Source organism: Lutra lutra, chromosome 10 (genome assembly GCF_902655055.1).
Source record: "Lutra lutra chromosome 10, mLutLut1.2, whole genome shotgun sequence".
Classification (NCBI taxonomy): Eukaryota; Metazoa; Chordata; class Mammalia; order Carnivora; family Mustelidae; genus Lutra; species Lutra lutra.
In genome coordinates this window covers 108776850-108799852 of record NC_062287.1, presented here as the reverse complement: position 1 = coordinate 108799852, position 23003 = coordinate 108776850, and the positions used below count along the sequence as shown (strand labels likewise).

Sequence of the window (23003 nt, the reverse complement as noted above, 5' to 3'; positions counted from 1 at the left end):
AAGCCGAAGTCACTGATTGGGCAAGAAGTCGGCGTGGGGGAGGAACTACAAACGTGGGCTTCGCCGGCGGGGTGCGGCCCGCCATTAGGCGGAGCGAGCTGAGGCCCCGGTGTGGCGGTCTTTAGCTTCATGGCGCCAATTTTGTGAAGCTTCCACGTTTTGCCACCGACACGTGCACATCCTGACACTCTCCCCAGGCCCAATTTGCCTTCTCCAAATTTCTCCTTCTACACTCCCAACCACCAACCCCTCGCAGCCAGGATGCTACGAACGATTAGCAGACCCAAACGCCAGGTAAGAAAAATAACGAAGCGTCCCCGCCTGAAGAACCAACCTCCTCGTTTGCCCAAGAATCCACACCGTAGCCCTAGGAGTCCCGGAGCTCCCCCCGGATCAAAACTACTGACATAGATGGTGAAAGGAATTCTGCAAACGGTTAATGGGCGCGGCTTCAATTGGTTTATAACGGCCCCGAAGTTGGCCCGGTCGGAGGCTGCGTTACTCAGAAGGCGCTGAGACCAGCTCCCGCGAGGAACCAGCCTCCCGGGGTGGATCCAAGATGAAGAAAAACGGCTTCTCTGTGTGACCTTGAAGATTGAAAACGCCCCCACCCGCCCTGAGAAAAAACTGGAGCAGCAAAGTTTTTTGTTTTATTTTATTGGGCACCATCAGCCAGAGCTGCAGGTTTAAACTCCTAGAACCGACCTTTAGGGAGCCTAATCACATCCAGCTATAAAGAAAATACAATCAAAACAGCATTCTCCAGAGCGTCCGGCTCCCTCATCACATCTTTCTTCTCATCCTTTGGTTTCTTCACGTAATCCCATATTCATCGAGCAAGCAATGACCCTTTGCGAGGCAGCTTTTGAGGAGAGAGTTAAAAGCTGGAGTGCGGAAAGGTGCTGAATGAAAGAACTTAAAACAAAAGCAGTGAGTTATCTATGAGGCAAGGGATGAGATGACATTTGAATATAACATACAACCGTCCAACGCAGCCCCCAGAAAGGGGGGGTGGGGACCATAAAAAGAAAGGAGTCAAAGTTATGGAAATGAGTTTTTAAACCGGACATGACTCGGTAACCAAGTGGTGGAAAACTGGTCAAGACTTATTCTAGGGTGGGAAGAGCAAAGGACCTAAAAACATCGAAATATAACATTTACAGGTGTAGTCATTAATGGTGGTCCGTTTTCATTGTGAATTTTGATACTGAAACTCTGAGACTGAGTAAAGGCCATATAATCAGTGAAGAAAATCAATTCCACGTTAGTCAGCTGTGTGTGTGCCCTTTTGAGGGGGCCAGCCATCAGATGAGGGTCAGCACTCAATCTGCAGGGAAACACATCTGGTATAGAAATCCTCTCAGCTCCTTTCAAGTTTGATCTTCCAAATTTTGTGTCCCAAGAGCCCTGGAGATAAATAAACTTTCTTCCAAAATAACCAAAGCAGAAGAGACCCACTTACTCTATAAGAATCTCTCCAGGCCCAAAGGGGAGAGGACTGGGAATATAAATCTCAGGATCACAATCCATGCCAGTTTGCAGACCACAGCCTCCCCCACATCCCTGTCCCCAACACCCTCAATCTAATTGATTTATCTTCTGAAAGCCTTTAAGGTGAAGTAATCACAGGTTTCATTTTGCACGCTCATCCAACTCAGTAAAAGCACATTAAATCATCACCCAATTCTTAAAACCCACTGCAATTGGAAAATTGTCAAACTCACCCTGCCTGATCTGGTTCTTGCCAGAATCTCCCAATCTCCTTAAAAGCCCCCACCCCGACACACACAGTACTCCCACCCCACACACCCAAACCCCAATTATGCTCCAGTACACTGGCCTTTTTGTTCCAAGTTCATTCAGGCTGGAATGTTCTTTCCCCAGGTCCTTTGGTGGCCACCTCATCCCCCTACCCCAACCCTACCTTGGCACTCCATGCCATGACTTCATGTTATTTTTCCAAATACTTACCATCACTTGAAATTCTATTTGTTCATTCCATTTCTTTCTACCTTTTCCCCCCTCCCTCATCAAATACTTGTTCAAGGGCAAGGGACCTTTTCTTCGTCCTTTATCGTCAGTGTTAAATGCACCTGGAACATGGCAGGCACTCAATTATTTGTTGACTAAGTTAACACAGAGGTGAATGAATGCAAGACTTCTCGGGAACCAAAAGGAGAAATACTTCGGATTTTCAGTCAATATCAGTTTAAGACAGTTCGCCCTTATTTCCAAAAACAAGCACTTTTACCCCTATTACCTAGTATGCTCTCCAGTCTCCCTCAAACAGAAAAAGCAGGTGCTCAAAAGCCAGGGGGTAACTATGCTACAGCTTTTGATCATCAGGAATACCTGCTTGACACATGCTAAAAAATGAAGCTTTAGGTAGAAACATCTGTTTGCAGTTCAAGCATCTCCATACTGATATTCATCTATCCAACTCTACTGTATTGAGCACTAAAGCAGCTTAATATTCATCCCTTAAAAACCATTAAGGTTTACAAATTTAAATCATCTGGTCCAAATCCTCTACCATACCAACCCAACTCGGCAAAATAGGATTGAATGCAGAGTTTTAAAAGCACCTTGTCCAGTAACACTTTAGGTGCTACTTGGGTGATTTGCTGATCGAGTTACCAAGCACCTAAAAGGAAGCGACTTGTCCAAAGTCATCTAGACAGCTGGTATCTGTCACAGCCAAGCAAAATACACATTCTCACTGCAGATCCCGAAAAGACAGAAGTCTGAACTCTTGAAAAGAGCAATAAAGGAAAAATCCAACTTAGGGTGAAACACTGATGTCAGTGAAAAACCATTCAAACGTGAATAAACAGATCTACTACTTTAACACCCTTAGGGGTGAACATATATAATTTATACATGTTAAACTCTGGCTCCTACCCAGAAACGAGTTACTGGTTTAACAAGAGCTCAAATTAAAAATCAGTATTCTCCAGGGATGTCCAGATTAGCCTTCCTTGACTAGGCCAGTCAAGCAAGCTTCCTAAATCTCCAATCCCACTGGCAGCTACACCCTCTTACCCTCCCCTTACTGTTTCTGCAGTTTCCTACTCCGTGGACCTTTCTTTTCCACACCCAAAGAGAATCTGATCTCAGGACACTGAAGTGTTGTCTGAGACTGCAAGTGACAAAAACTGGTGTGGTCCGTGTCCTATTTCACTCCTAGGTACTACTCATTCAAAAAATCCAGTTTCACAGATTCATATGTGCTGCACTCACACCTACATCCAAACTCCTTTGCTCAGATGTGTGTTCCACTAGGCCACCCCAATCTCTCCAGAATGTTCTAACTCCTGTCTGTGAGATAGCTAGCGCTTAAAGAGCAGTGGCTATGTATGAGCCCTACACTTGTCACTGTTCTCATCTGATCCTTCCAAGTATTATAATGATTACAAGCAAAGTCCTGGATAGTTCAATTCAAAATACTGATTCAATCCCTTGTTCTACTTTCTGAGAATTTTTTTTAAGTTATTTAACCTACAGCCTCAACTTCCCCATTATAAGAGATTTAAAAATACTTAAATGGCACTTGGATTGCAATGAAGGTCAAATGAAATTCCTGTATGAAATGCACTTTTAGTGGTGCTTAATAAGTGTTCAATAAATGTTAGCTATTATCTTCATTTTATAGATGAAAATACAGGCAGAGTTCTTGACACGTCCAAGATCACAAAGCTAAATGATAGAAAACACGATTCAAACTCAGGAAACCTGGTTTTAGAGTCAACACCCTTAGTCATTCTCTCTGTACCAAGTCAATTTTCCAACAGAACAGATCCTATTTCCAGAAAGTTGTAACTAGTGGAACTGCCTTGTATCTTTCACTACCCTAGTATTGTTTACTAACTGTAATTAGTTCACTGAGATAGGTCCTGCCTCTCCATATTATAAATTCAAGGTCAGCCCAAGGGCTCAGCTACTTCAACACTGTTATTTCCAGTACTATAAACACACAATATTTCAAATGATTTAGAGCTACCTGAAATAATTTTAAGAATTTTCTTGGAAAACCCCTTTTATGATCTAAAGGTAACTATAAAATTTAGGTGAACATAAATTTTTCACCCGCTCATCTTTTTTTAAAGATTTTATTTGTTTATTTGAGAGAGTGGGAGCACAAGCAGTGGGGAACGTCAAGAGAGAGGGAGAAGCAGACTCCCCACTGAGCAGGGAGCCCAACGCCGGAGACTTGATCCCAGAGACTCGATCCCAGGACCTGGGATCATGACCTGAGCCCAAGGCAGACGCTTACTTAACCAACTGAGCCACCAGGCAGCCCTCACCTGCTCTCCACCTTTTCTTCTCTATTATTACCAACCTTCTATTAGATACAGTCCATAAATCTAGGAAATTTGTTTTCATTATGACCTCAGTCATCCCCTATTATGGTCAGCTTGCTTGGCTGGATAGGGCAAAATGACTGGAGAACCAAGTCTGTGCAGACACTGGTAGAGCTTAACTGATGTGTGTAACTAGAACAGCAGCCTACCGAGAGGCTGACCCAGTCGCAGTGACAGTTCCATTGCCTCCAGTACAAGGGATGGGGCCCCAGGCCTACCCCAGGCAGAATTTGAAACGAAGTCCAAACCTCAGAAGGGAGCAGACTGACAAGGCCGGAAGCCCCTATGTGATCTTGTTCCAGGAATAAATCATCTTAAACTTCTCCAATGAAGGCCAAGTTGTAGAGGTAACAGATGCAGAAGTGCAAAAATCTGAAGACACTGGGAGCCCATATTCCCCACCCTCTTATCCCAAAGCACACATAGTATGTCTGCCCTCCCATTCATTCAACCCAACCACCTCCAAGTTATAGGACCCAGGAACTCAGAAATCTACAAAAAGCGAAGTATAAGCAGTGGGCTATAGAATTAACACAGGTGGCATATTTTAAATAAAAGAGGAAGGGAATTTTAAAACAATCTGCAAGAAGAGAATGACACGATTTAGCTTTGTACCCTCTTCTACTTAAACAACGAAAAACCTCAGGGCTGAGGCAGCAAGGGCATCAGGACCTAAAGATGCCAGTGATCCTCTAGGGCCAGGTCACTCTGAAGAACATGGGCTGCAATAAAGAATGCTGGCCCCAAGAGCATATTTAGCTGTTTTTTTACAGGAACCCTGGAATTAGGGTAGTGGCAGCACCCTCACTGGAGAAAAAGGAAGACAGAAAGCCACATGACAAAGAAATATCACAAATACACAAGCCACAATCACAGCCCTGTAATCAACCAACCCTCTTATTTTCCAGAGTAATAATCAGAGCTAAGCTTGTTAGCTTGGCCCTCACATCACCCCACCCTCCCTACAGAAAAGTGACAAGAAACCTAATCGAACTCCCCCTCCCAGTCCTGTAAAGAAATGAAAAGGAACAGCGAAGCACCTGGAGGCAAAGCAGTGAGCAAAAAGAGAAGCAAGGTCAAGAGCTATGGCCCCAGTAACCCCCTGAAATTACAGTCAGCATACACAAGAGCTCATGGTTATAAAGATTATATACTTCTGCCCACTGGGCAGAGGGAAGAGAACATCTGGGGGAAGCCACTCTGTCACAGGCGAATTCACGAGAAGCCAGTGAAAGGCAGAAAAGAATCCACCTGAACTCCACCTGATTTGACAGACAACTCCCCCAAATCGCCTTGCCCCAGCAGGCTCCCATAATCCAATCTCTAAAGCCCCCTTTCCCAAAAGAACATCAGCAGGTTCCTACCCAGCCAGTTTTCTTCCATTCACTCATTATCAGTAAGCCCAAACTTCCATCTGGTCCGTGGCTGGAACTTTTCTTTATTCTTTTTTTCTTTCTTTTTTTTTTTTTTTTTTTTGCCAGGCCCTCTCAACGCCCCCCCCCCACCCCTTGCCCACCCATCCCAGATTCAAGTATAGAATCTTCAATTCCTCACCCTAACCCAGCAACCCTTCTTGGGTTATGCTTGTACCTCACCCCCTTCCCAGTCTGTGAGGACACCTTCAACTATAAATCCAGCAAGAAACATCTAGAACCCCAACAAATGGAGATAAGGGAAGTTGAGTCTCAGGGCACTATTACGGCAGAAGTTGGCAGGACGCAGGAAGGACGCTCCATGGTGATGTCCAACAGGCGGAATACCGGGTCTCTAGCCAGATTCCCCAGACCTGCTTCCGACTGTCCCTGCTCCTCCTCCTCTCTAACCCACAGGGAAGTACCAGACACTGACATCACCCCTACCCCACCACTGGCTCCCTTCTGGGTCCCAGCTTCAGCACTCAAGCCCACCCTCTGGAGAATCCTCTAAACTTTAAGCACCAAAGCAGTTCACTTCCCCACTTCTCACTTGAGAAGCCATACCCCAGAACCACCCCGCTGGAGCACAGGTTGTTTCCGACCTGGAGATAAGTTAGGGGGTAACAGGCAATAAATTTACTGCACCTTGGTGTGATCAATTCAAGTTAAGGGCTGAGAAAGTCCAAGCAACTTGGTCTGGACTCTCCAGTCCTAAAGATGGCAGACTAGCAGGTCAACGATGACCTATATCCCTCTGGGCAGCAGGAAAATCACTAATGCCCACATTCAAACCCCTTTCCTTATCTGCCCTGGGGTTCTCCAGCTGCCTCTCCCTTTGCTGTCATGACTTCCTGGATGTCAAACTGGCTCCTCTGAAACTGAGTGCAATCAAGACAATGACAACCAGGTTTCCAAACTGCAAATTGCCCCAAGTTTTATTTGTAGTCCATACAAAAGGGAAAAAAAAAATCAAGGTTTTCTAACACCACCTACTTGGGGAGATGGGGACGTGGGACTGTGCCACTCAGCGTCAGCTATAACATCAGGGGGACAGTAGGGATTTGGACGTATACCAACCGACTGTCCCGACAGGAACTCAGTCTCAACACAGTCCATAGAGGGACAAAGTCAGGGCCCCCTGGACTGCTGGCACAGCTTGGCGCATAGGAAATGGTTAAGCTAACCCTTTCCTGGCCTCCCTCACATCTAAAAAGAAAAAGGCGCCGCCGACCTCAGCTGCAGGTTGCTTCCCCATCCAGACGACCTTAAATATCGCGCACAAAAATAAAAGGGAGCCAGGAAAAAAATAAAAACATAAAAGAAATTCCCATCCTGGGAGATGGGAAGCAGGGGAAAGGGGAAACCGCAGATCTAGAGCCAGTAGCAAGATTTGCTGCTGAGGCGAAGGAACAAAGTAGGTTACTGCCGAACACTCAAAAGGATCATCTCCTGGGGAAGGCCCACAGGGTAGAGGGGATGAAAAACCGCAAACGGGAGAGGTATGGGCCAGTGGTTATAACCCGGGTCTGCACCCTACCCCACCTTTCCTCTCCTTCCCTCCCTGTGGTGCCCCATCCCAGGATGGCCCTACATGCGGCGCTGGTAGCCAGAGTGCATCTGAGCTGCCCGCAGGTAATCATTATAGGAGCCCGAATAGCGTGCGTAATCGGAATGGGCATCGGGCAGGCGACGGTAATCCAGCGAGGACTTTGTCGGCGAGCGGCGGAACGAAAGCTGCGACTCTGATAAACGGCGGTAATCAGAGAGCTCGGCTAAACGCCGGTCGGAACCATACCTAGTCGAGAGAAGAAGACAGTTGGTGAATGAGACAATTGAGGGGAGGGCTCCAGGTGGGCATGGGGGAGATGCCAATGGGGATAGGGAGGGTGTGATCAGATTGGTCTCCAACAAACACGATTTTGTCAGAAGGCTCATCACCCTATCCAGGGCAAGAAATCAAGCCTGGTTCAACTCAGTGGGAAACCAAGCCCACCACCGAAGCCCTCCCTTCTCAACTGGCCAAGGTGGATTTGGTCTACATTCCCAAACCACAAACAAACTACCCCCCCGGGCCCTGCACAGAAAGACCTTGGTTGTTTATCAACAGAACGGCGGACGAAAGCAAGGTCCCCAACTTCCCAAAGAGTGGACGCACCTCCTACACCTTGCCTTCAGCCGGTGAGTGCCAAAGGGACTACTCTTTCAAACCCACCCCACCAAAGCCAGGACAACCACGTAACAGGCTTAAGGATCCTTGAGACGGTGGGAAAGGCTGTGGGCCACAATCCTGCAGGCAGTAGCTCCAATGGCACTTGGGCTAGCCTAAACAGGTGACACTTTTCCCAGCCTGACTAGCTGGTACCACCCCAGGCTGAGCATTAATGCTCCACCTGAACCCTGGTGACCAGAAAAGTTCACAGACATCAACCCCCTCGGCCTTTGGACATCCCATGGGAGTAGAGGAGTGAAGACCAGAGGGGCCAATGGCTCCAGTTTCCCTCCCATGCCAACCTCAGCCCCTTGCCCTAAGCCCAGCTGGGGGCAGAGGCGGGGGGGCATACAGTACCTTTTCGACATGGCGACAGCCTTTTTGTAGGGATCGTCGTAGCTGGCCCGGGGTGGGGAGAGGCGGGTACGCTCATAGGGCGGCGGGGTGCTGTTGGCGTTGGCAACGGCCCCCTGGGACATGGACAGGTAGGCTGCAGACGGCTGACCTGCCCCATCGTAGGCATTGCCCGGCTGGCCACGGTAGGAGGCAGCAGCCTGGGGATGCTGCTGGGCAGCATAGGAAGCAGCCAATGAGGCTGACGACTGAGTGCGGTACGGAGCTGCCAGGGTGGCAGAAGGCTGGGCCCCATAGGCAGCTGCAGCACCATAGGAGCCAGTGGCCGCGGCAGCTGACTGAGCCCCATAGGAGCCTGACAGGCCCATTGATGCTTGAGCCCCGTAACTATTCAGCTGGGTCTGAACAACCGGCTGGGCCCCATAGGAGCCAGCCAGTGGGGCAGTGGCTTGTGCAGCGTAGGCAGCTGGTTGGCCGGCATAGGCAGCTGCTGTAGCTGGCTGTGCCACATAGGCAGCCGGCTGCGAAGAGTAGGAAGCAGCCTGTTGTGCAGCGTACGGGCAGACTGGGCATTGTAAGAGGCCGAGGGCTGGGCATTGTAAGAAGCTGCCTGGGCCCCATAAGCTAGTGAGGAGGCTGCAGACTGGGCCCCATAAGAGGCTGCCTGGGCCCCATAAGAGCCTAGGGAGGAAGCTGCTCCCTGGGTGTTGTAGGAGGAGGCAGCCGCACGAACCCCATAGGAAGAGGCAGCCTGCGCGCCATAAGAGGATGGCTGGTTACCATAGGAGGCAAGGGAGGAACCCTGAGCCCCATAGGAGTTGAGCGAGGAAGCCGCAGCTGGCTGACCCCCATAGGAGGAGAGGGCCGAGGCCGAGGGCTGGGCTCCACCATATGGGCCAAGCGAGGAAGCTGCAGCAGACTGGGAGCTAGGGCTAGCCAGCTGGCCCCTGTATGGGGCCCCAAGGGAGACAGAGGGCTGAGCGCGGTAAGAGGCTGCCTGGGCTGTCATGGGCTGAGTCCGATAGCCGACACCCAAAGAGGCAGAAGGCTGGGCCCTGTAGGCAGCTCCCAGCGACACTGAGGGCTGGGCCCGGTAGGTGGCTGGCTGGGCCGTCAGAGGAGCCACATAGGAGGCTCGGGGAGGTGAACGGCGCAGGGGGCTGCGGTCGCGACCAAAGAAGGGTGGTGTGGGCTGACGGGCTTGCCCATCAAAGCCACCAGTGCTGTTGCCAAAAGCCTGCTGGTAGTCGAAGGTGGCAGAGAAGCCACCAGTTCCAGGGAATGCCGTATCCCCAGCCCCTGGTTTCTTGGTCTTGTCCCCAGACTGGATAGCCAGGCCGGGCCCCTTCTTCTGACCCTTGGTTGAGAGTTCCACGTTGATGCGCTTGCCCTTCACTTCTTTGCCGTTGAGCTGCGCGATGGCGGCTTTGGCATCTGCTTCCTTCTCCATGTGAACAAACGCGTAGTCTGATAAAGCAGCAGACAGAGGGTTAGCAATTAGGGGGGCAGGGCATGCTACCTGATGGGTCCCAAACTGGACACACAACAGCACCCAGCTGTTGCCAGCTACCTCCAGGCCTCCAAACCCTCCTCTCCAGGAGTATGTCATGAAACATGGCTCCCATATAACAAAGCTTCCGACTGTCCCAAGCAGTCACCTTTCCCTATGGCCTTCTCCCCATTCTCCCCTTTCCCCCTGCAACTTCACCCAACTTTCTGGTGAGAGAAGAAAGAGCAAAGATGAACTGTAACACAGGGTGAAAATCTTTCCAATTCCTGTTAAGTGTAAACCACCGGACAAAACACAGAAAGGGTTCCTGGATCACTCAATTATTTAGTGTTCTCTAACCCAACGTCACCAAACACGACTGCTCACCTTTGAAGCTTAACTCTGAAACACTAGAAATGACCACTGTCTTAACATGACCCATGTCTCAGCCCAGGGTCCAATTAAAGCAAGAGAGCTAGACTGCAATGCACACTACATGAAATTCCTCCAATGTGATCTCCCCCTTTCTCAGAGTACTTCCATGCACAGGCCTTCATCTGGGCCTCACAACAATCCTGGGAGGCGGGCAGAGCAAAAGATCATGACCTCTACTTTACAGGTGAGGAAACAGAGAATATTTATATGGCCTGCCCTAAATCAAAATTTATTAGAGCCAGGAACAGAATCCCAATTCTTCTGTGCCCCTTCACTACCCGTCTATCCCTGAGAAGTCAATGTGTAAGGCAGAACCGTGTAACATGACTAGAAATTTTAAACTTACAACAGAAGCTGGCACGCATATAAGCCGGTGAGGTGTGGGAATGGAAATCAAGCCTCTTGGCTGAGTTCAGGCCTAAGCCCCCTCCCCCAAGCTACAGAATATCCTCTATGTGTTCCTCTTCAAAGGACAGAAATCCACCTTAACCCTTGGACTCCTGTTCACAGGGAAGATCTGGTTTCCTAGACTCAAGGTGAGAAGCTGTGATTACTGCAGCTTGTGGGCTCTGCTAAGCAGGTTACCCTTGAGGTCCTCATTCAGGATTTGAATGAGCTGTGGTGGCATACAAACTCAAGGCAGGACGCTGATCTCAAAGTCCTCAGCTACCACACAAAAGGAGACAATTTTAGATTAGAAGAGGGAGGAATGGGAAGAAATTCTTATTCATGCTCAAACTCACAAACCACAAAGGTGCAAGCAGGATATGAAAAACAATGACAAGATCATGCTCTTGGGAGATAAAGCCATGCACCTAAACCCATCTGAATCTGTGGCTACTTAAGTACCAAGTACCTGGATGCCATCTCTCTCACATTAGTTTAGGAAATGAAGAACTACCTGGATGAAATCACTAAAATTCCATTCTTGAAGATAAGAAATCCTTTTAAATAGCCTTGAAATAAGTGTCCTCTAATTTCTAGAAACTTTCATACTGGGATGCCCTCTCTAGCTGCTCTGAGAGAGCAAGTCAATTTTTCTCAATGTGAGGCATGCCACCAACCTGCGTCTCTTACAAATGAAAATAAAAATGTAATTAACAGGTACAAATCAGAAGTATGATACAGCACAAGGAATCCTGGGTTAGGCACTTAAAAGTCTCAATTATAGACCCAGATATCACTGACTTGCCAAATCTGTCCTACCCACCTCAGAGTTAGGAGATTCAAATAAGAAAATAAAAGTGCCTTGCAAAATATAAATAGCTATATGATAATGAAGAATTATGATGATTATTTAAGTCTAGAAATAACCATAAGCTTCTCTCCCTACAGAACACTTTCCTTCATTTTTAATAATAAAAAACAAAAGCTACCATAACATTTGTATATGCAAACTTAGAACCTGCCAGAGATGATAAAAAAAACAAAACGAACCATCACAACTCTCAATCCTCACACCCCCATGATCAGAACCTGATTTCTCACCTACCAATTTAGGCAAGTGTTCCTTTTGGCTCAGCCACAGGGTACTAGAACTGTCCCTATGGTCTCTCACCTCCACTTTGGGTAAAGGTAGCTAAAAATAGATACTAGTGATCAGAGATCTCCTTAAAAACAGGCTTGGCTGGGGTGCCTGGGTGGCTCAGTGGGTTAAAGCCTCTGCCTTCACTCAGTTCGTGATCTCAGGGTCCTGGGATCGAGCCCTGCATCGAGCCCTGCATCGGGCTCTCTGCTCCATGGGGAGCCTGCTTCCCCCTCTCTGTCTGCTTGCCTGTCTGCCTGCTTGTGATCTCTCTCTCTCTGTCAAATAAATAAATAAAATCTTTAAAAAACAAAAAACAAAACAAAAAAAAGGCTTGGCTGACCCTCCAGAGAATGCAACTGGCAAGCAAAAAATGGGAGCTTGTAGGCAGATTAAGAGAAATGAAAAAATCTCCAGGCACTATGAGAGAATATTAATGAATGGTATTATAGTCCTGGCTAATCCACCAGCAGATTCCTGAGACTAGAACAAGGTAGGAAAAACACCCAACAAAAACTTCAAACGGTTTACAATAGCGACAGGACGTCCCACTGTCTACTCCCTATTTAGCTGGGTTTTGTTAAAAAACAGACCAAATTGAAATCTGAAAACTGGGATTTCACATGTAGAATTCAACTGACTGCCCAGATAAGTTATATCACTGATTTTTATAACTGATTTTTTAAAAAGCCATCAAATACACTTAAAACCAATTAATACCAAAAAGTTCCTAAGCCAGACATTATAAAGAGATATGTGACTTGGTTGTACAGCTGATTCAATGACATCAGGGCTTACACAGCCAGCAGCCAAACCAAAACCTAGCCCTATCAAAGATGCCCAGGAACCCACTTAATCCTAGGACGATGTAAAACCAGAAATCTAGAGAACTCCAGAACCCATCTGCCTGAAGAGCTAGTTCAAGAAATAGTAATCTCTGAAAAAAATCCACTGCATTTAAAGGCACTAGCCAACAATCTTTCACACAGATCAACTACGGTCTGGTGGCATCACAATTCCTCTAGCACCGAAGTTAAGAGAATCTAGAAAAATGAGTTTTCCTATCCTGAGAAGAGTGGAAATCTCTTACTTTAAACTACAGATTTGTTACGGGGGGGGGGGGGGGGGGGTTTAAAATGGCCCCCTACAAAAAACCAAAACCAAAAACACAAGAACAAAACAAAACAAACAAAAAAACCAGAGGAAACCATTTCCTCTTCTGCCTTACAGACCTCCCCCTGAAGCCTAAATGGTTCCTAAAGCTGTCAGCAACTCTCATACTTCACTTCTGAACACCCAATAGAATGTGACCTGTGGACAGTAGTTACAATCCCTGTCGCTATGGAGATTTTTGCTCTTTAAATCCAATCACATCTAAGCTTCAAGGGTAACCAGGCAACTATGTTTTTCCTCTGTGAAATAAAACAGAACTGGTTTGCTGTGCAGCCCCAAGCTTCTGTGCTGTTCAAAGACCCCCAGAGCCCAACACCAAAAGACTCGATCATCGAATGCCCCATTCCCAACCCAAGAAATTCGTGTTTATAAAGCCAGAGCCAGTCTCTTCAGCCACATTCCCCACTTAAAAACTTCACTTTCTTTCACCTCAGAGACAGAAAAGCATCAGTGGAGAATATGACAGTCAAATCTTTCCCAGAGTCTCTTACATCAAAGTGTATCAGGACCTCTGGTACTTATCAGGGTTAAACTACAAGTAACAGCTAACCACTACTCCTTGATGTAATTAACACATTTCTGCTAACTGAACGTTTACAAAAGGATAATAGACATAACTTTCGCTTTCTCGCTAGAAGTCAGCCAGTTCTATAAACCACATGCTATTATCCACTTCACCCTCCCCACCACTGTCACTTGGTCTCAGTCCAGAGCGAATCAAGGCAAATTTTTGGTTTCTCTACCACCTGAGAAAGCAAGTTCTTGACCAACAGTTCCATGGAGACAGTCCCCTCAGATGCTAGTTTCTAGATTCCCAATATAGTAGGCATGTTGCCTGAGAACCACAAAGGAAACTTGGTAGATCAATTAAACACAGAACTCTCATAATGAGTCATGTACCCCCATCCATTTCCTGGCCAGATGCCCAATCTAAAATCCTTTCTACTCTTAACTCTATAAACAAAAACAAAAATCAATGCACCACAAAGCCTGCCTTAGAGCACCAGCAGGAAAGCTTGATTCTGGCTATTTGTAGACTTGCATAACCTGAGTTCAGGAAAACAGAATGCGATATTAACGCAAAACAAGGAACTGCTCCTAGCAGTGGAGACTACGACCCTTCACACTTTCCCAGTTACAAAAAAGTCAAAGAATGGCCCAAAAGATACACCTTTCCAAGAGAGCAAATGAAGTGTCTTGGTGGAAACAAGCACCTGCACCCATTTATTTCCTATCCCCTAAACTTTTCACACAGGGTAAGGGCAGGTATGAATCCAACACCCAGAGTAGGGCATCAGATGCTCCCCCAGGCTGCAGCCTTGACGATGGCAAAGTTAACTCTGATCTGTTCCCAAGGGAAACCGAAACTGGCCACATACACAAGGGCTATCCCAACAAACCTTGACAACATAAAGGAAACAGAATTTACAGGATAGAAACCTAGACTACAAAAGTCAACACTGGGTCCCAAAAAGGAAGTCGGGCCTAAATTAGGGATACATTTTTCTCAAAGGCCAATTAGGGATCTACCCTAAGGATCAGACTTCTCCAGCAAAGACAAATAGCAAGTAAATGTGTTTTGCCAATGTTTAACCAAGACCCCTCACACACCCCTCTCAATGTCCCCCTCAGCCACAGAGTATACGCCCCCTTGCAAAATCACCGACCTTATAAAAGAACACAGCCCCAAGGGCATGGGCTGGCAGGTAAAGGTTAAGGAAAAGAGGACTTCATAAAACAAGCCTCCTTCCACATTCGAAAGGTCCGGGTTTCCAGTTTATAGATGTAAAATCGAGCCCAAAGTAAAAAAACCCAAGTTTGAGGGACTTGGAAAATAGCGTTGCCACACCTAACCCACCTAACGATACTGAAATGCCAAAGTGATTCGGAAGGGGCCCCTCCTGTACCCACGAGTGAGTAGACCCATGCCACACAAAGCTAAAAGATCCCAGCCCGAGAAACGTCCAAGGGCCCCGTTACCTTCCGCTCGGGAGCATTCATCGGGAGGGAACACGAGGGTGGCCTTGGGGCGTCAGCCCCCACCTTTTCCCTCTTCCCTTGCTCTCTGACCGACGTCTGGAGAGAAAGTGGGGAAGTGGCGAAATCTTCCCCGCTCCATGATCCGGCTTGTGCCCGTCACTTCCCAATTTCCGCTCGGTGCCAGGCCCAGGAGACCAGTGGAAGACGCGCCCCCGGTACACTCGCAAGTCTCTCAGGCGCGTCCCCGGCCCCGTAGCTCAGCTCACATCCGCCGCCGAACCCACCCAGAGCCGCTTCCTCCCATCTGGAGAATGGTGCTTGACCGCAGGGGAGGAGGGTGGCTCTACCCAACGCGCCCCCAATACCTCCGGCCTCGCTCCCCACCCTCCCCAACCGCGCGGTGACCGACCCCCGGGAAAGGGGCGTGGCTAACAAGCAGAGTGCCCAGAGCGCGCCCGCGCCCCCGCCCCCGCGCGCCCCCGCGTTACCTTTCACCACGTCACACTCGATGACGCGTCCGCGGCGCTCGAAGAGGCTGCGCAATTCCTGGCTCGTGCATGCAGCCGACACATTGCCCACGAAAATCTTCCAAGTGTTAAGAGGCCGTGGGCGCGACATCTCCACCACGAGCGCGCGCCCCGGCCGCAGCTCGTGGCCGTGCAGAGCCTCGATGGCGCGCAGCGCGCCTGCGTTCTCGCGCATGTGCACGAAGGCGAACTGTTTCATGACGGCGCAGCTCATGACCGTGCCGTAGGGCGCGAAGAGGGCTGCTAGCTCCTCTGGCGTTGTATCCGCCCCATCGACGTTTCCCACGAATATCTTCATTTTGTCGCCGCAGCCGCCTTCCCGGGGAGCCGGGACCTCTCCAGCGACAGGCGAGACGTCCGACCGGCCGGCAGTCCTCCCCAGGAATGGCTGGCGACCGAGAACCCCGCCGCGCAGGCGCCCTGACCTAGCCAATCGGGGCCCACATCCCGCGCGTCCTGCATCCAATCATAGAGGCTGAAAGAAGATGCTCTCAGGCGCAGCCAATCCCAGAGGGTCTGGAGCCCGCTCGTTAGCGGAGGGGGCGGGAAAGGGACGACGGCGCGCGACCAACCGCCACTGCCGGGGGGAGGGGGAAAAGAAGGGTTGGAGAAGGGGGAACGCGCGCGGGGAGCTTCGGCGGCGGAGAGGCCTAGTCGGTGAGATGGCCTCTGGCCGGGGTGGGGCCGGGATCGGCGGGCCCGAGGAAAAACTTTGTTCAGTCGGAAGTCAGAGCTCCTCCCATTCTGGCAATGTAGGGCAGACCTGGAGGCTGCAGCGGGCTTGTCCACGAGAGGGTCTGGCCTGGCCGAAGAAACCGAGACAGCCGCCTTCAGTCAGCAAACTGCCGCCTCCAGGACTGTGCTGGGCTGTCCGAGGGGCCCGAGAGGCAACTGCCCCAGAGAACCCTCGTGCTGTTAATTCATTCTTTGGAAACACGTTCCCTGATGTTGCTGAGGTCCTGGCGGAAGATGGAGACTGAAAAATCGGACTTTCATCTCTGCCTTTATGGAATTTCCACAAGAGGAATAATGAGATGTATCTCTTGAGTGCGTTGAAAAATTTTCCACAATGAAAAGTTTAATGAAACAATATTAGGTCAGAATAGTTCCTGAGGGAACAAAAATTGAGCCTTAAAACAAAATAAAAAGTTCAAAACCAACAGGTGTATGTAAATAAAAGTATTTTGATGGCTGAAGACATCAGAAACATAAACACATGCGACAAACTCAGGACAATATTTTACCTGCAACATGCGCATTCTCCTGATTCTACTGAGCACCTACCAAATGGGCAGCACCAAGGGTACAGCTGTGAACCAAAAGTGACAAAAATCCTGACCTTGGAATTTACACTATGGTGGACAGAAATATAATAAACAATGAAGTAAAACAGACCATTAGAACGTAATATCTTGAGATGGTATTAGGGGCGCCTGGGTGGCCCACTCTTGATTGCAACTCAGGTCCTGATCCCAGGGTTTTGAATTCTAGCCCCACACTGAGCACTGTGCTGAGTGTGGAGCCTACTTAAAAAAAGTAAGAAGTGGGGCACCTGGGTGTGTCAGTGGGTTAAAGCCTGCCTTCCGCTCAGGTCATGATCTCAGGGTCCCGGGATCAAGCCCCTCCACGGGATCTCTGCCTCCCCTTCTCTCTCTGCCTGCCTCTCTGCCTACATGTGATCTCTGTCTGTCAAATAAATAAAATCTTAAAAAAAAAAAGTTAAAAAAATGTTAGTGCTAAAGATTTGAAATGACAGAGCAAGCCATTCTAAGGAGAATCATTCCAGCCAGAAAGTAACAAGTCAGTAAATCGTGGGGCAAGAGTATGTCTGTCTGTCTGAGGAACAGCCATGTGCCAGTATGGCTGGAGACTGTAACAGAGTAAATAATAGAGCGTGAAGTTGTGAGAGAAGGTTGTAGTACCACAGGGGCCTATGAAATGACTGGTTTCACTTCTTTTTTAGTGTTTGTTTTATGCAACATTTCCATACCTCACCAGGTTTGCATCACAAGTGCACTCCTTAATTCCCATCCCCTGTTTAACCAATCCCTCACCCACCTCCCCTCTGGTAACCACCAGTTTATTCTCTATAGTGAAGCGTTTGTTTCTTGGGGGCCTGGGTAGCTCAGTCAATTAAGCGTCCAACTCGATTTCAGGCCAGGTCATGATCTCAGGGTTGTGAGGTGGAGCTCCGCATCAGGCTCCATACTGGACGTGGAGCCTGCTTAAGATTCTGCCCCTCCCCACCCTCTCTCTCTTTCTCCTAAAAAAAAAAAACAAAAACAAGTCTAATTCTTGGTTTGTGTCTTTTTTCCCTTTGTTCCTTTGTGTTTTTTTTAAAGATTTTATTTATTTGACAGAGAGAGCTCACAAGGAGGCAGAGAGGCAGGCAGAGAGAGAACAAGGGAAGCAGGCTCTCCGCTGAGCAGAGAGCCCGATGTGGGGCTCAACCCCAGGACCCCAGGATCATGACCCGAGCCGAAGGCAGAGGCTTTAACCCACTGAGCCACCCGGGGCCCCTGTTCCTTTGTTTCTAAAATTTAACACATGAGTGAAATCATATGGTATTTGTCTTCCTCTGAGCAGCTTATTTTGCTTAGCATTATACTATCTAGATCCACCTATGTTGTTGCAAATGGCAAGATTTCATTCTCAATAATATTCCATTATATATACATTATATTATATATACTGATATATAATATATATTATATTGCCATGCTATTATATATATATTCTATAATAGCAAAGTGCCAGTATGGCTGGATGGATAGACAGACAGACAGACAGATCTATATATCTCACAGCTTCTTTATCCCTCATCAGTCGATAGACACTTGGGCTGCTTCCATGTCTTGGCTATTGTAAATAATGCTGCTATAAACTTAAGTGTGCATGTATCCCTCTGAAATAGTGTTTTGTATCCCTTGGGTATACAGTAGTGCAACTGCTGGATCACAGGTTAGTTGTGTTTTTAACTTTTTGAGGAAACTCTATACTGTTTTCCATAGTGGCTGCACCACTGTGCATTCCCACTAACAGTGCAAGCGGGTTCTTTCTCCACATTCTTGCCAACACCTGTTGTTTCTCGAATTGATGATTTTAGCCATTCTGACAAGTGTGATATCTCATAGTGGTTCTGATTGCATTTCCCTGATGATCAGTGATGATGAGTATCTTTCCACATGTCTGTTGGCCATCTGTATGTCATTTTTGGAGAAATGTCTGTTCATGTCCCCTGCCCACTTTTTAATTAGGTGTTTTTTGGGTGTTGAGTTGTAAAAGTTCTTTATAGATTTTGGATACTAACTCTTTATCAGATATGTCGTTTGCAAATATCTTCTCCCATTCCATAGGTTGCCTTGTAGTTTTGTTGATTGTTCCCTTTGCTGTGCAGAAGCTTTTTATTTTGATGTAGCCCCAATAGTTTATTTTTGCTTTCGTATCCCTTGGCTCAGGAGACCTATCTAATGAAAAGTTGCTCTGGCTGATGTCAGAGGAGTTACTACCTGTGGTCTCTTCTAGGAGTTTTATGGCTTCTGGTCTCACATTGAGGTCTTTAATCCATTTTGAATTTATTTTTATATATGGTATAAGAAAGTGGTCCAGTATCCCCAATACCATTTGCTGAAGACTTTTCCCCATTGGGTATTCTTCCTTGCTTTGTCAAAGATTAGTTCACTATATAGTTGTGGGTTTATTTCTGGATTTTCTGTTCTTGGATTGCAAGAGTGGCCCACTATTCACAAAATCAATGTGATACATCACATCAATAAGAGAAAAGAACCATATGATCATTTCAATAGACACAGAAAAAGTATTTGACAAAGTACAACATCCATTCATGATAAAAACCCTGGCTTTTACTACTAAGTGAGGCTGGAAGTCTGTGGAGGGCAAAGAGCAGGGGAGTTTATCTGATAAGGTTTATCTCCCATAGTTTTACAAATATCTTTTTTTGGCTGCTATTGAAATGAGCAAAAACCAAGGGAAAACAGTTGTTTTGCGGTGCCTGGGTGGCTCAGTCATTCGGTGTCTGCCTTCAGCTCAGTTCATGATCCTGGGGTCCTGGGATCGAACCCCGCATTAGGCTCCCTGCTCAGTGGGAAGCCTGTTTCTCCCTCTTCCATTCCCCCTGCTTGTGTTCCCTCTCTCACTATCTCTCTCTGTCAAATTAAATACATAAAATCTTTAAAAAGAAAAGAAAAAACAGTTGTTTGTTCAGAACATTACTGCTAGAATCCAGGAGAAAGATGACAGTGACGGGGTGCCTGGGTGGCTCAGTGGGTTAAGCCTCTGCCTTCGGGCCAGGTCAGATCTCAGGGTCCTGGGATCAAGCCCCTCATCAGGCTCTCTGCTGGGTGGGGGGCCTGCTTCCTCCTCTCTCTCTCTCTGCCTGCCTCTCTGCCTACTTGTGATCTCTCTCTCTGTCAAATAAATAAAATTTAAAAAATCTTAAAAAAGAAAAAGATGACAGTGAGCAACTTGGAAGCATGGAATTGTCATTTACTGAGATGGGGGATGTTGTGGGAGAAGCAGATTTTCTGTGAAAGACCCGAAATTCAGTTTGGGTCATGGTAAGTGTGAGATGCCTCTAAGTCACCCAAGTGGAGATGCAGTGGGCAATTAGATATGCGTGTGGAGTTCAAGGTGGAGATCTGAGCTGCATTTATAAATTTGGGAGTCTAAAGAGTTAATATCTAAACTGTACAAAGAACTCCTACAAATTGATAAGAAAAAAAAAGATGAGATAAGTGGGCCAAGGATACAAACTGGCCATGTTCTTGGAAAGGAAGTACAAATGGCTAATAAACCAGAAACTTCATTGGTAGCCAAGAAAATGCACTTTCCTAAGAAAATGAGAACATTTTTCACCCTTGAATTTGAAAAAAAAAGAAAAAAAGATTTATATCTATTGCTGGTAAGGGTGTGAGAAAAGTACACACATATTGTTGACGATAGTGTAATCTCTGTATCCTTCTTGGGAACTATTCTGGCAATTTTGAAACTTCCAATGTGGTGATTCTTTAATATTTTTATTGATTTATTTATTAGAGAGTGTGAGAACAAGAGAGATCACAGAGGGAGAGGGAGAAGCAGACTCACCACTGAGCAGGGAGCCCGGATGCAGGGCTCGATCCCAGGATCCTGGGATCATGACTGGAGCTGAAGGCAGACACTTAATGGCTAAGCCTTCCAGGCACCACAATGTGGTGATTCTTTAACATAGTAATCCAACTTTGGAAATCTAGTCTACAAAAAAGCTCTTCAATAAGAATATCGGTATGAATTTATTTATTTTAGCATTGTTTGTAGTAACAAGCAATGGAAGTAACCTGTATGTCTGTAAATAAGGGAATAAGGTATTGCCTTAAGATAGAATATTATAGGGGCGCCTGGTTGGCTCAGTAGAGCATGCAACTCTAGATCTTGGGGTTGTCAGTTTGAGCCCCATGTTGAGTATAGACATTACTTAAAAATAAAATCTTAGGGGTGCCTGGGTGGCTTAGTGGGTTAAAGCCTCTGCCTTCAGCTCAGGTCATGATCCCAGGGTCCTGGCATCGGGCCCCACATCGGGCTCTCTGCTCAGCAGGAAGCCTGCTTCCCCCGCTCCCTCTGCCTGCCTCTCTGCCTACTTGTGATCTCTGTCTGTCAAATAAATAAATAAAATCTTTAAAAAAATAAAATAAAATAAATTCTTAAAAATAATAATAATAGGGCGCCTGGGTGGCTCAGTGGGTTAAGCCACTGCCTTCGGCTCAGGTCATGATCTCAGGGTCCTGGGATCGAGTCCCGCATCGGGCTCTCTGCTCGGCAGGGAGCCTGCTTCCCTCTCTCTCTCTCTCTCTCTGCCTGCCTCTCTGTCTACTTGTGATCTCTCTCTGTCAAATAAATAAATAAAATCTTAAAAAAAAAATAATAATAATAAAAACAAAACCTTAAAAAGAGATGGAATATCGTGTTGCTACTAAAAGCAGTTCAGAATTTGTTGATATGGAGGGATGACCATAATTTAAGAGGGAAAAGCACACTGTAATTGTATAATGTTACATCTTTCTAAACTATAGGGGGGAAGAATCCTCCATATAGGTGCATCTGTTTTTTCAGCAGAGAAATAACATTGGTTATGGATGAAATGGGTTCTTTTTTTTACACTTCTCCATATCATTAGACTTATTTTTTAAAGATTTTATTTATTTATTTGACAGAATGAGCGAGCACAAGCAGGCAGAGCAGCAGAGGGAGAGGGAGAAGCAGGCTCCCCGCTGAGCAGAGAGCCTGATGTGGGGCTCGATCCTAGGACCCTGGGATCATGACCTGAGCCAAAGGCAGCTGCTTAACTAACTGAGCCACCCAGGCGCCCTGTATCATTAGACTTTTAACAGTGAGCACCTAATTCTTTTACAATTAAAAAAGTACCATTTTGATACCACTCTGGTATCTTTGCAAATCCTAGCTGCTGGCAGTATTCCCAGACTGAGTATCAGCGGGCCCCTGGCCACCCCAGCAAGCAAGCACAGCCATTTTAAGGGTATTGTGGGGCAGTTCTATCTTTGTTCCTATAATGCTGGTAGGGTGTAGAGTCAGAACACTGTGAAACAGAAATATAATGTAAAACCCATCTGTGCTTTTAATTTCTCTGCTATCCACTTTCAAAAGAAAAATACAAGTAAAATTAATTTAACAATATATTTTAACCTAATCTACCTAAAAAACTATCATCATATAATCAATATATAAAAATTATTAATATTTTACATTATTTTCCTTATACTAAGTCTTTGAAATTCATTGTGTACTGTACACTAAGGGCGCTTTGAATTAAGAGCAGTTTGAATTAAATACATTTCAAGAATTGAGTAGCCATGGGGTGCCTGGGTAGTTGAGTGGGTTAAGTATCTGCCTTCTGCTCAGGTCATGATCTGAGGGTCCTGGGATTGAGCCCCGCATCAGGCTCTCTGTTCGGCAGGAAGCCTGCTTCTCCCTCTCCCTCTGCTGCTCTGCCTGCTTGTGCTCTCTGCAGGGAGCCTGCTTCTCCCTCTCTCTCTCTGCCTGATTCTCTGCCTACTTGTGGCCAGTGGCTGCTGTATTAGCTACTGCAGGTTTAGCCTTCCTCCTGAAATGGGTTTCAGATCCTGGAGAGACATCCTTTGGAAAAGCAGAACTTCAATGTTGGTGATGTATCTGATTTTCCAAAACAGCCCACCATCAAGGTGGTGGCCTTACTGGGGCTAATTCAATGTTCTTTCCATTATGTCAGATCAGAGTTAGATCATCATTCAAATCACAATCTGCCAGTTGTGAAAACTTGAGCAAGATTCTTCACATTTATGAGGCTCACCTCTCTCACTTGCAAAATAACTGGCCTTCTGACAAGGAGTTTTGGGTTTTGTTTTCTTTTTTTCCTTCGTTCTTTTTTTTGTTATTCACCCATTCATTCATTCATTCATTCAGTGGGCTCCACACCCATCATGGAGTCCATCCTGGGACTTGAACTCACTACCCTGAGATTAAGACCTGAACTGAGATCAAGA

The 23003-nt window shown here is 46.8% G+C and overlaps 1 protein-coding gene across 1 annotated transcript; it reads right to left on the bottom strand.

Annotated features, from left to right (window-relative positions):
• Window positions 1-2578: 2578 nt before the first annotated feature.
• Window positions 2579-15871, bottom strand: RBM14 (RNA binding motif protein 14). Its single transcript, XM_047747315.1, is given in 4 exon segments — window positions 2579-7571; window positions 8343-8901; window positions 8904-9806; window positions 15430-15871. Coding segments are annotated over 4 exon segments (2007 nt in total). The 5' UTR covers window positions 15767-15871; the 3' UTR covers window positions 2579-7363.
• Window positions 15872-23003: the final 7132 nt, after the last annotated feature.